The 13,417-nt window shown below is 39.5% G+C and overlaps 2 protein-coding genes across 5 annotated transcripts in view; both read right to left on the reverse strand.

The window, feature by feature from the left end:
• The window catches only part of LOC310649764 (B-cell antigen receptor complex-associated protein beta chain-like), a 433,035-nt gene that overhangs the window by 255,190 nt on the left and 164,428 nt on the right, over positions 1-13,417 (reverse strand). The gene's annotated exons all lie outside the window — the stretch shown is intronic.
• The window catches only part of LOC310649762 (heparan-alpha-glucosaminide N-acetyltransferase-like), a 42,079-nt gene continuing 28,714 nt past the window's right edge, over positions 53-13,417 (reverse strand). Inside the window, exons 12-18 of the mRNA XM_083378516.1 lie at positions 11,361-11,482; positions 10,731-10,857; positions 6,543-6,629; positions 6,051-6,128; positions 3,104-3,174; positions 2,908-3,020; positions 53-288 (exon numbers count right to left, since the gene is read on the reverse strand). Of these exons, the coding sequence (XP_083234642.1) occupies positions 107-288; positions 2,908-3,020; positions 3,104-3,174; positions 6,051-6,128; positions 6,543-6,629; positions 10,731-10,857; positions 11,361-11,482 (780 nt within the window). The 3' untranslated portion in view covers positions 53-106. The remainder of the gene's footprint in view (positions 289-2,907; positions 3,021-3,103; positions 3,175-6,050; positions 6,129-6,542; positions 6,630-10,730; positions 10,858-11,360; positions 11,483-13,417) is intronic.

Genomic DNA, 13,417 nt, shown 5'->3' on the forward strand with positions numbered 1-13,417 from the left:
AATCTGGAATGTAAACCAAATACATGACCCTTGGGGGGGGGAATATGACATTAATATGATAGGGGTGAATACATAGCCCATACTTCTTGATCAGTGTTGAGTTGAATTATATCTTCCAGAATATCCTTTTCCGGTAGAGTATATATGATATGATAACCCATAAAGATGTAGCAATTAGATCCTGAGTCAAATGTTCACTATGTGATTGTGTATCATGCAGCTTCCATTTAAAAGGAAAATAGTTTTCAAATATTTCATGTCCAACATAAACAAGAATGGAGTTCATACCTACAAAGAAATAAAAAATACCATCAGAAAAGTAGTAACGCATTACAGTGTATGTTTGTTTGTTAAATATGTTTGACATCCATCTTGCTTTGAAGCCGCTCAGGGCAGCTTATAACATTAAAAGCAATAACATCATAAAAACAATAAATAATAAAAATAGAGTTACAATCCAAAGTAAAGTTACAGTTAAAAGATGGAGAGGAGGAGGGGGCATTTTCTCTTCAACCACCTTCAGTGTGATATTCCCCAAGCCACCGGACAGAACCAGGCCCTTTTGGAAGGTTGGGAGCCAATCTCACCTCAGGGGATAAGATGTCCCAAAGGGTAGGAGCCACAGCTACAGAAGACCTGAAATTCCTTCTCTGATGGGCCCACAGCACGCCCCCTTTGCTGGTACAGGTAGAGATGGTTCCTTAAGTAACCTGAACCCATGCCATGCAGGGCTTTAAAGGTAATAAACAACACCTTGAATTTTACTCAGCAGCAAACTGGCAGCCAGTGCAGCTCAGAACAGTAGTGTAACATGGAGCACCCTAGGGGGTCCTAGTGTACTCTAGGCATCTCTTAATCCTTTTCAGAGTCCGCAGCTCCTCCATGAACCTTGGGGAGAATCGGGAGTGACAGGTTGAGGCCACATAGTCACAATCCTATCCAGAACCCTGGCCGTCCTTTGATTCAAAGATGTTGACTGGGTCATGCAGCAAAATCCCTGGAATGTTCCTCAATTCTCTCTGGAACACATTTGGGTCCATCATGTCGGAAGTAGACCACTCAAATGGGGCTGGGCCCCCTGCATGCTGTGTGTGGTGGCATAAGAGAATCTCAAGGATACCAGGGTGCAATCTGACCATAAAAGGGGATAATGCTATATCCTCCACAAGATCGTGTTGCTCTGACAAGAAGATCATTTGTACAACTATTGTCTCGAGTTAGGCCTTAATCTGCATTAGGCCTATGGCTACCATGATGGCCATGAACTCCTGGGCCACTTCAGATGCCGAATCTAGGAAAGGCAGGTTAAAGTCTCTCAGAACCTTAAGTCTGGGGAACTCCACTGCCAGCACCAAAATGGCCTCCAGCAGCTCAGGTAGGGAGATTGTCATGCAGCAGTGATGTTGGTACAATAGCAACAGTCCTAACTGATCCCATGAGCCAGTTTCAGAAATGGTCTCACAACCAGAAACTTGTGGAGCACAGCTTCTGAATGCCAAGAGATTCTCAAATGATCACTGCCACCCTATCCCACCTACCCTACCCTGGAGTCACCAGCTTCATATTCAGTCCTCTTCCATGGCTTCTAAATAACTTGAAAATTTCTATAAAGCACAAATAATGATCCATATATCAAATTACAATAATCATTAAGAGGATCAAGGAAGTAAAAAAATCCTATAAACTACAAGGAACAAAAGGTGTTTTTTTTACAATATGATTTCTAAATATCAATATCAATCCCACAGGTCCTGCCACCAGTATTTTCAGTTGCCCCCAAAGCTACTCAAGTTTCTTTTATAATTTCATCCAAGATTAATTAGATTTTTGTTCCAAAATATTGCTACAGAATAGTCAAGCAAGAAATGAAAAGGTATGCAATTCATCTCAAGAATATGTGGAGTTTGAGTGCTCTCTCTCTTCCAACTTTGTTATTCCATTATTCTGTTAACTCTCATCTCATCTTTGTTCAATTCCTGCATAACAAGGAATATTTAATCCCTCTATTTTTTCCCAATGACAGGAAAATAGGCAAGGGATGGTGATTTTGGGTAGATAAATGATTGAAGAGGGAGGGATTATGTATCCCCACCCTTATCATTTCAACAGCTATTTCACCCATATTTTAGGGAACCATTAATTCAACCATTGGTTGATGATGGCATATGTCATGATTCCAGGAAATCCAGCCACTTGTTAGCAAAAATTTACTGTGCCACCTGAATTGAACAATGCATCTGATGAAGCAGCTGGAAGGATATAAACCAGTGTAAAACTACTATATTTATTTATTTTTATTTATTTTATTTTATTGGATTTGTATACCGCCCTATTCCCGTAGGACTCAGGGCGGTTTACAGGGCAATTAAAACCATGAATACAAAAAATTAAAAACAAATAAAACAATTAAATTAAATTCAAGCCCTAAGAGTAAATCTAAAACCCAGTTAAATTAACAACCCCACAGTCTGGACCAAACAGATCGAAGAGCCAAGTTTTCAGGTCCCCACGAAATGAGCGAAGGTTAGGGGCAGTCCTAAGTTCTGTGGGTAGTTGGTTCCATAGGGCAGGCGCACCCACAGAGAACGCCCTTCCCCTGGGAATAACCCGCCGGCATTCATTAACCGGTGGTACCCTGAGAAGGCCCTCCCTGTGGGGGCGCACAGGAAGATGGGAAGATGATGCCGGCAGCAGGTGTTCCCTTAGATAGTCCAGACCCAAGCCATTTAGGGCTTTATAGGTCATTACCAGCACCTTGAATCTCACCCGGAGAGCAACCGGAAGGGTGGGAGAGATAGAAACTGCCCAGTATGAATCAAAAGATGAAGAAAATCTACCTAGTTCTTCACAGCCATCTTGATCTTTAATCTGAAAAAAGATAATACAATTTTTTTTAAGCATACTCACCTGGATAGAAAAATGGAGCACCTGACCATACCTTCTGAACATCTATAAGATAGTATATCAACAGTAGAAGTATAAAGGCAAAGCTGCTCAGTGTTGTCACGTATGAAATTGACCTGCAAGAACATCAAAAAAGTAATCCAAGATTTTTCTATCAAATATCAGTTTATAGAATAAAATGACTGCATATGTTCCTCACCATAAATTCTTGTTAACTGGAATCAAGCCTTCATCTTTTGAGCATTTTGTCAACGCCATAGAAATGATGCCCTAAAAAAAACCCACAGATATTTTAAATGAAAATAAATGCTGGATTTACAGAATGTTCTATTTGATTTTTCTGCTCACTTGCTTTGTTAGTTCATTCTCTGGAAGACTGCCTTATATTCATAGAATCACTCAATCATTTGTAGTATGCATTTGGGAGCTTTCGGTATATACCTCTTCCAATCAACAGCTTTTAAGATTTTTTTTCCACTCCTCACAGCATACAATCCCTCAGAACCTACAGTTTCACTGATTGCTCTTTTTCATTCTTTATGTCTTCCTACAACTTATGTCTTCCTACTGCTCAGCTCCTGACAAACTCCTATTTGATGTCACGCTTGACTTGCTCTGCTGTTGCTTTGCCAATTCTACAACATAGAATAATAGAGTTAGAAGAGACCTCATAGTCTTCTAGTCCAACCCCCTGCTTCAGCAGGAAACCCTAAACCATTTCGGACAAATGGTTGTCCAGTCTCTTTTTGAAAACCTCCAGTGATGGAGCACCCACAACTTCTGGAGGCAAGCTATTCCATGGGTTGATTGCTCTCACTGTTAGGAAATTTCTTCTTAGTTCTAGACTGCTTCTCTGGTTAGTTTCCAATCATTGTTTCTTGTCTTGGCTTTTGGTAAGAGCCCCTCAAATATTAGAAGAGTGCTGTCATTTCATCCCTAGTCCTTTTCATTAGAATAGACATACTTAATTCCTGAAACCATTCTTCGTATATTTTAGCCTCCAGCCCCCTAATTATTTTTATTGCTGTTATGTACACCAGGGGTCACCAATCTTTCTTGGCGGCCCGCTGAGTAAGGGAGGGATAGGCACCTTTATGCGTGCATGTGCACAAATGCAAATGTGGCTGCGTGTGCGCAAACAGGGCTCTGTAAATGCGGCTGCTAGCACCAGTGCACGGCTCTCCTAGTGCCAGCTTGCGGCTCTCCTAGCGCCAGTGCAAGGGCAGAGCATGCACACATGCATGCATGCACTGGCCAGCCACTCATGCAGCCGGTGATCAATAGGCCACAGCCTGGTAGTGGCCCATGGCCCATAGGTTGGGGACCTCTGCTCTACACTTTCCAGAGTCACAACATCTTTTTTATATTGTGGTGACCAAATTAAAAACAGTATTCCAAGTGTGGTCTTACTAAAGCTTTGTAAAGCGGTACCAGAACTTCACATCATCTTGAGTCTGTTGTTAGCTGCAAAATCATGTCCGACCCATTGCGACCCCATGGACAACGTTCCTCCAGGCCTTCCTGTCCTCTACCATCTTCTGGAGTCCATTTAAGCTCATGCCTACTGCTTCAGTAACTCCATCCAGCCACCTCATTCTCTGTCGTCCCATTCTTCTCTTGCCCTCAAATCTTTCCCAGCATTAGGCTCTTCTCCAGTGAGTCCTTCCTGCTCATTAGGTGGCCAAAGTATTTGAATTTCAACTTCAGGATCTGGCCTTCTAAAGAGCAGTCAGGGTTGATTTCCTCTAGGACTGACCGGTTTGATCGCCTTGCAGTCCAAGGGACTCGCAGGAGTCTTCTCCAGCACCATAGTTCAAAGGCCTCAATTCTTTGGCGCTAAGCCTTTCTTATGGTCCAACTTTCACAGCCATACATTGCAACTGGGAAGACCACAGCCTTGACTATATGCACTTTTGTTGATAGGGTAATGTCACTACTTTTTAGTGTGCTGTCTAGATTTGCCATGGCTTTCCTCCCCAGGAGCAAGCGTCTTTTAATTTCTTGGCTACAGTCCCCATCTGCAGTGATCATGGAGCCCAGGAAAATAAAATCTGTCACTACCTCCATTTCTTCCCCATCTATTTGCCAGGAATTGAGAGGGCCGGATGCCATGATCTTGGTTTTCTTAATGTTAAGTTTCAACCCAACCTTTGCACTCTCCTTCTTCACCCGCAACAAGAAGCTCTGGAGAAGGAAATGGCAAACCACTCTAGTATGTTTGCCATGAAAGCTGTATGGACAGTACCATCTTGATTCTATCCCTCTGTTAATGCAGCTTAGGTATTGCATTGGCTTTTTTGGCTGCTGCTGTACACTGTTGGCTCATATTTAAGGGATTGTCTTCTAGGATGCCAAGATTTTTCTCACAAGTTACTGGCATTAAGCCAAATTTCACCTGGTTTATACTTAAGACAGTTACAATTTTGTCAGCTAGTTACAAATCCACCTGCTGGTGGTGCTGTCTATCTGTAATTTGCAAACAAGTAGGTTTTGGTCTACTTTATCAAATGCTTTACTGAAATCTACGTATACTAGGTCCACAGCATTTTGCTGATCTATTTGGTCACTTCTGTTTTTGGCTTCTGGTTATAATCTTGTTTGTTTCTAGGTGATCGCAGATTTGTTGCCTGATTATATTTTCTAAGATCTTCCCAAGAAATGATATCAGGCTGATTGGTCTGTACTTTCCTGGATCTATTTTTCCCCCTTTTTAAAGATGGGGGCTATATCAGTTCTTTTCCAGTCTTCAGGCAGTTAGTTCCTTGGTGATCCAAGAACTTTGAAAGATATTTTTATTTTTATTTATTTTAATTCCATTTATATCCCGCCCTTCTCCGAAGACTCAGGGCGGCTTACAAGCTTAGCAGTAGCCTTCATTCTATGTATATGCCTGCTTATTAGGGCTTTCACACACACATATGTTTCAATGGTTCTAGAATCACATCTTTCAGTTCCTTCAGAACTCTGGGATGTAGTCCATCAAGACCCAGTGATTAGTGTGATCCTCTAAAGAACTCTAAATTCAGTTTACTGCAGCTGAGGAAGTATTCATCTCTTTTGAGCCAAATTTACCAGAAAATAACATTTAAAAAGAATTGAGAAATAAATATAGTACTTGACCTAACAAGGCAATATTTGTAACTTACCATTATTATACTCCATACACAAAATTGAAGAATTATTTGCTTATGCTGATCTTTATAAAACAAAAGAATTTTTCCTCCCTTAAAGAAAAACAACAACATTAAATGTGGCTTAGAATGGCTGTAGCAGACTAATAGAGTGAAATTGAGATCTAGTTCATGATGTAAACATTGCACTCTAATGCAGCATTAAATAGTTCTACTAATATCTTCATCTAATCTGATTTTGGGGTATGTTTTTCTTAACCATATTACATTTTTTCTGTAATGTAGTCTAAATAAGAGCAGTTATTAAATAGTTAATTCTTTAGTTCTATGTCTTGTCTGAAATGTTAAAGTATTTCCTTGTGTTGTTCCAAAAAGCCTATTTGAACAACACTTGGATTATTATTCCTATGGAAGGACCTCCCATCCCTCATACTCATATAGGGAATTATAATATCTATAGCATTTGATGAAGATTTTCTGCTTATGAAGGGCAAGAGAAAACAATACCTGAAGTCCCAAAAATGCCATAAGAACAGAATTTATTGTTCCTAAAATTCCTTCAGGGTCAAAGGGGACAGTAGTAAGATACAATACCTAGGGATTGAGAAGGGTACATTAGAAATTCTGTTTAGCCTTTAATTTTGTAGAAACATTAGTTGCTAACCTAAATACATTTTGATTTAGCACTGAAACAACACTTTTTTATTTACAAAATTTGTTTGCCATCCATCTCCCTGTGAGATGCCTCTGGACAGCTTACATTAAAAGCAGTAAAATCATAAATATAGATAGATAAGATAGATCTAATAACAGTAATGAGGTATATAAGTATACAAAACAGTAAGAATACAAAGTTATGGTTAAAAATGGAAGCAGGGCTTCCGGTTTGTGCGCACGGGGCTGTCAGACACGCAGGAAGAAGCCTCTCCCCGCCGTCTGGTCTACCTTGGAGAACCCTGAAAAGGGTTAAAAGTTGCACTGGAGAGGCGACCACCATGAGGAGGCGCTCTCTGCAATTGCGGAAGGGCGGCAGCCCTCCGTTTGATCCGGAGTTGCTCCTCTGGCCCGAAGAAGAAGAGATCGGCCATTAACATGGCCGATCACTAAGCCGTTCCCTGCCGAAAGCCAAAATCACTATCAAGCACAACGAAGCAATCTGGAAGATTTGGGTGAGACCTTACCTTTCTTACTTCCCTAATTACTTTCCTGTGGGACTTTCCTGGAAATGTTTTCCCCCCTTCTTGAAAGATCGGCGACTGCTTACTTGAGGAATTAAAACCTTAAAGCCTCAAAAGAAATCGAATGACTAAGCTAAATAACTAAGCAAACCTATTTGTACTTTTGGAATTTTTGGGCCACTAAAAAGTTTTTATTGCTTATTTCTGCGGGGACCTACTACCCTATTTACTGCTAAAAAATGAATTAATTGGATAAAAGCCTTATATTATATTAGTCTGGAAAAGGACTGTACATGTTCTTGAGGACATCTTGTGGTGAAACCTGGTATAGCAAGTAAACCTTTTTTTTACTTTGAGATCTGGCTGTAACAGATTTATCCTTGACATTATCTTTAAAGATAAAAATTGGGAACACCTGGCACTGAAAACAACCTTTAGGAATAGTGGAGGTGGACATTTATTGACTTTTATTAAAATAGCCTCCACTAAAGGCCTAGCTGCAAAATACTAAAGAAATGGAAGAATACATCCCACCACTTGACTATAAACTCATACTTGATACAATTTTGGCAATGACTGCAGAAATAAAAGCCAGACTTAAAGACAAATGTGACAGCATAAACTCATCTAATGAGACTCTGACTTCAATTGACGAACTGACAACCCAAAAACTAACAGAGGATGAGGAAATCAACAACAAAATAGGCGACTTTAAAGTACAACAAGTACAAGCTACTGAGAGCCTTGATACCCAAACTTTGATTTTAACTATAAAAGGTACAATTCAACATACAACACAAACTGAAGAAAGCAATACTAAGATGGAGGATGCCAAAGGCCTTCAAATACAGTACATTAAGACTTTAACCAACCAAACAATAATTACAATACATGACCTCTTATCTAAACCAGATGGATTTGAAAGAAGAAGACCAGATTGAATTAATGACAACTGTACTACGCCAAACATGGAGATTGGATTTATTAGAACGAAAATCTACTGACTATAAAGAGATCATTCTTTGAAAAATTGATAACTGGATGGTCTCCCTGTATTCAAACAACGTGTGTAGGAAGAAAGGGGGACACATTTGAGAAGTTAAAGGCAATGATAGGGAAGCCTGCCTGGCACAAGAAGAAAGCTAGAGTTAGATTTAAAAAATGATTTTTTTTCCTGTTCTACATTAGGATTTGCAATAATAAAGCTTAAATTTTCCTTAAATGGGCCAAGGGAAACTGTTATAAGATATAAACTAATTTTATATTTAGGATCTAGATTTTTAAGGGAATGAAAATTAGCCATAAACAATAAAGCATACTTTGATGACAAATAAAATATGTATGTATTTCAGACACGATAATTACTATATAATGAAATAGATTAGCTATCTGAACATAACTTTGAATTATATTATAGAATCTGCAATGATATAATAAAAGATATTTTAATAATTGATGAACTATTAAGATGATAAATTGAATATATTTGTTGCAATGATAGAGCTTAAACTTTTTCTTAATGGGCTAATGGGACTCTTTAAAAGATACATACTGATTTTATACTTAGCTTTTAGACTTTTAAGGGAAAGGAAAGTTAGCTATTAGAATTGATTTATACTATTAAGATGTTAAACAGAATAAACTTGTATAAAATAAAAATGCACCAAAATGAACAATATATGTATTTTAGACAGAATAATTACTATATAATGAAATGGGGGAAATGGGGGTTACCCAAAAATTAAGTTTTCTTTTATATATTATAGGCTACTTTGGAATATTCTATTGCAATTAGGTAAAACTCAAAAACAGGACATGGACATGGATATGTATAAGTGAAAATATATTGAAAATTGTTCTAACTGATTGTGTTACAATTAGAAATGTACTAATTTGATTAATTTGACTATGTTATTATAACTAAGGAAATCTGAGAGGGAATTTTTGTTGATGTAATTTGAGCTATTGACAAATGATTTTGTTATTTGCTATTGTTTACATTTAACTACCCAACCACCATATTGCTTCATAAATACCTGGATGTAAAATTAACAAATTAATAAAACTTGTATTAAAAACAAAATGGAAGCAGGATGCGCAGCAGGGGAGATAGGATCCACTAATAGTCCATTACCACTGCCAGCATGATACTCCCCCGTTGCGTCTCAGACCAAATGGCACAGCCAGGACTTCAGACTCTTACTGAAGAAGGGTGAAGGCAGATCTTACCCTGGGGGCACAAGATGTTCCAAAGGGCTGGCACCATTGCAGAGAAGGCTCTTATTTCTGGACCTCACCAGCCAGAATTCCTTGACCAAACAGGATCCATAGCATGTGTCCTCTACCCAGCATGGTTGAGATGGTTCCTCAAGTAACCTGGATTCATGCCATGCACGCCTTTATAGGTAATAACCATTATCTTGAATTGCACCCGAAAGCAAACCAGCTGTCAAATGCAGCTCACAGAACAGCAGCCTAACACAGGCCACTCTAGGGGACCCAAAGACTGCCCGGACCTCCATGCTTCGCACCAATTGAAGCATCAGAATGCTCTTGTGTAACCCTATGCACAACTTTAGATCTAGAAATTTTGTCTGCTCAGATATTTCTTCTGACCCTGAACTTCTGTGTCACAAGACAGGGACACATAGGCACGGTTATTTCATTCCAGTTAGAAAGTAAGAACTGCGTGGGAGTTACCTATGCCTACTGTCACTTAGTGCTAGACATCTGAATGGAGAAAATTAATTTATTTGTTTAATTTATTTTAAATTTATTTTTTTATTTTAAAATAGGAGACCTAAAGTAAATTTAGAGCAGACATGTCAAACTCGCGACATCACGTGACGTTGTGAGACGTATTGGGACTCTTTTGCCATTGCCGGCAATGGGGTGGGCGTGGCTTCCGGATGACATGTCCGGCCTGTAGGCCGGCAGTTTGACACCCCTGATTTAGAGCTATTACAAATGTATAGGTGTTTTAACAATAGCAGTAACTGACTGAAATTATTGTTCAGTAGGACAGGATGAAGTGAAGACAGGAAAAAAATAGCTATGTGCTTCTACTTATTGCTAGCACTAGAACTTACTGAAAAATAGGTGAGATTGCTTCAGCCATTGTATTTCTTATCTGCCCCTTTTCTAAAGTGTTGGACACAGGGAACCTGAACTATTTCTGCAATATGCAATCATAAAATTACTTTAAGAAATTAAAAAATAGTAATGTTGTTTTCCTATTTTGAATGAAATTGTGAGAAAGTTCTATCACATAAACTGTATTTTCTTTATCTTTTAAAAATAGCATTCTATATCTAATGAAAGTATTATCTAAACATAAGCAGAACAGTAACTTGATTTCAAGGAATAACTACAGAAAGTAAGAAGCTGGCAGCAGCTTTGAAGAATTCCAAAAATTAAAATAAAAGTTTTGCCTTCCAATATTCTTAATAAGCAGTGATAAACAGCAGGTTGAACCATTTTATAAATAGTTGATAGATGTTTGGAATGTTTAACTCACGTTAGAAGATGGGTGTTGATAGATATGGTTTCCTCCTAGAAGCAAATGATCAATATAAGCTGCCGCTCCTCCGGTACAATTGGGAAAATTTCCAAAACTGCCAATACCTCCAGGTCCTATGTAGCCTCTACAGGAGGGGAAAAAAAATCTGAGTCATATGTTAGCATGGATGTGAGCAGGCTGATTTGAAAGGGTCAGGAGCTCTTATTAGTAGTGTTAACATAAAGAGAAAGCAGCTTTGTAAGCTGATAGATGTACAATGTTTTCTAGAATATGTTGACAATTTCCAGAACTGGCCACAATCCATCATCTCATCTAACTGCCATTCCCACTCTCCATCAAAATCCCAAAACAGGAACCTCATGACAAAATTCTTAGCCTGATTATGTGTCATATCTAAGCCATATTCACAGCCCTTTAGGAGTTTCATATGCAAATCACTGTAAAAAAAAAGGCAGCCTAAGGATAAATAGCACTCTTGGAATAGCTAGCTCCAACTGATCTCAGTGAGGCTTCCTCATGAGAATATTGTTAACATTAATGTTATTAATCAGAACAGTATATTAAATCCCATAGGTATCCGGAAAAGATAACATTGAAAAAAGAAAAAGGATTTAAGCTTCAACTGACTTTGGACACCCAGGTACACTCAGAAGGAAGGTGAGGCCCAGCCAAAGTCCTTCAAGGGCCAACATAAAAAGCCACTGGGGCCAATATGGAAGAATATCCTGAAGAGCAGGGTAGGAAGTCTCCTATTAAAACACACAAAGAAAAGTAAAATATGAATAATTCAGGTTTCATCATGAAACTCCTACAAGTGCTGGATTTGCTGGAGGTATTCACTCAATACTATTTGTATACTTTCAAGAATTTTTCTTCTATTAAGTATCTTCATAACAGTAGTTAACTTCAGCCACTGACTAACATAGTTCTGGTCCAATCTTTTTTCTCCAGAATGGCAAAGGAGAACTAATAGAAGCTCATACATTTGTATTTAGTGCCTAGGCCAGACATGTCAAACACAAGGCCCGGGGGCTGGATCTGGCCCGTGAAGTGGTTTCATGTGGCCCGCGAAGCCATCCTGGAAACAGTGAGGGAACGGCCCCCGCTGCCTTGGCCCTGGCCCAGAGACCCTCCTTCTGCCAGAGACCCTCAGATCTGTCCCACTCCTGCCCAGGCCCCCATAGGCACCCTTGATGCCAACGATGTAGAGCTGGCCATGCCCACCCAGTAGGCCATACGCACTCCAGCCACGCCCACCCAGTAGGCCACGCCCACCCTGGCCATACCCACCCGGCCCGCCGAGGGCAACTACAATGCTGATGTGGCCCTCAATGAAATTGAGTTTGACACCCCTGGCCTAGGCTATTTCAGTAGTTCTCAGTCCTGATCAAGTATTACAGCCAGATAACTGATTTGTTATCTATTAACTTAATTTCATTATTCTTCCATTTTCTACTTTTCAGAGCAGTCCATAAAAGTGCAATACATTCATTAACAAAGAAAACAAACAAATGTTAACAATATTAAACTTTAAAAGAGCTAGCAACAGTAAAGCACCTCAGTAAAGCATTAGGAAAGGCCTACTTAATCCCAAAGCTCATTACTCACTCCTTTCTTTGGTTCTTTACCTATCCCAGGGGTAGGCAACTTTGGCTCTTTTATGACTCGTGGACATGCTGGCTCAGGAATTCTGGGAGTTGAAGTCCACGAGTCATAAAAGGGCCAAGGTTGCCTACCCCTGACCTATCCTATCTAGATATTTGAAGGAGGGCTTTAAACATATATGTTTAATACATGGTTCAATTGATGTGGAAGAGAAGGGCTCCAAGCTGTATTGGGCTTTAAAACTAAGTGCTACCTCTTGTCTGTTCTAAGAAATAGATCAGAGAACTGTGGTCAGGTAGTAAACATTCTATAATCTAACCACATATCAAATATTGAATGACAAGAACAAGAAGCAGAAATTAGCAAAGTTATTCTTGAAAAGTTTAATAATTTTTTCATGGGAGACTTCTACGGGATACCTGAAGTCACCTTTTGGACCCAGCTGAAGAATGCTTTAAAACTTTCAGGAACAGCTCCACCAGATGACACTCATAGCAGCACAAAAGCCCTGTTTTGTAGGGCTGGCATGCTCTGAAAATTATTCTGATGTATTACTCTTTAAAGCATCCTGAAAAAAGATACCTCTATCTAAATCATTTCTGAAACCCTATTGCTTCCTTGCTGCCATCATCATTACCGTGCCTTCTCTATGTTCAGCGAGAATCACTTCATTTACATAGCTGTGTTCTCACTCACCATTCAGTTTTATTTTATTTGCCACAGCAGTCATGAGTCATCAAAGTGAAAGGTAATGGACTCAAGACACAGCCCTGTGGGGAACCTGTACTCAAAGAGATGGAATTGGAAACTTTTCTTTCAACTCTTACAGCCTGGGGCCTATCAATAAAGAAATCAAGTATCCAGTTATATAGGTAAAGGTAAAGGTTCCCCCGTAAATGCGTGCTAGTTGTTTCCAACTCTAGGGGCCGGTGCTCATCTCTGTTTCAAAGCCGAAGAGGCAGCGCGCTTGTCCGAGGACGTCTCCATGGTCATGTGGCCGGCATGACTAGATGCCAGAGGTGCACGGAACACTGTTACCTTCCCACTGTAGTGGTCCCTATTTTTCTACTTGCATTTTT

This window comes from Vipera ursinii, assembly GCF_947247035.1.
Source record: "Vipera ursinii genome assembly, chromosome: Z".
NCBI classification, from domain to species: Eukaryota; Metazoa; Chordata; class Lepidosauria; order Squamata; family Viperidae; genus Vipera; species Vipera ursinii.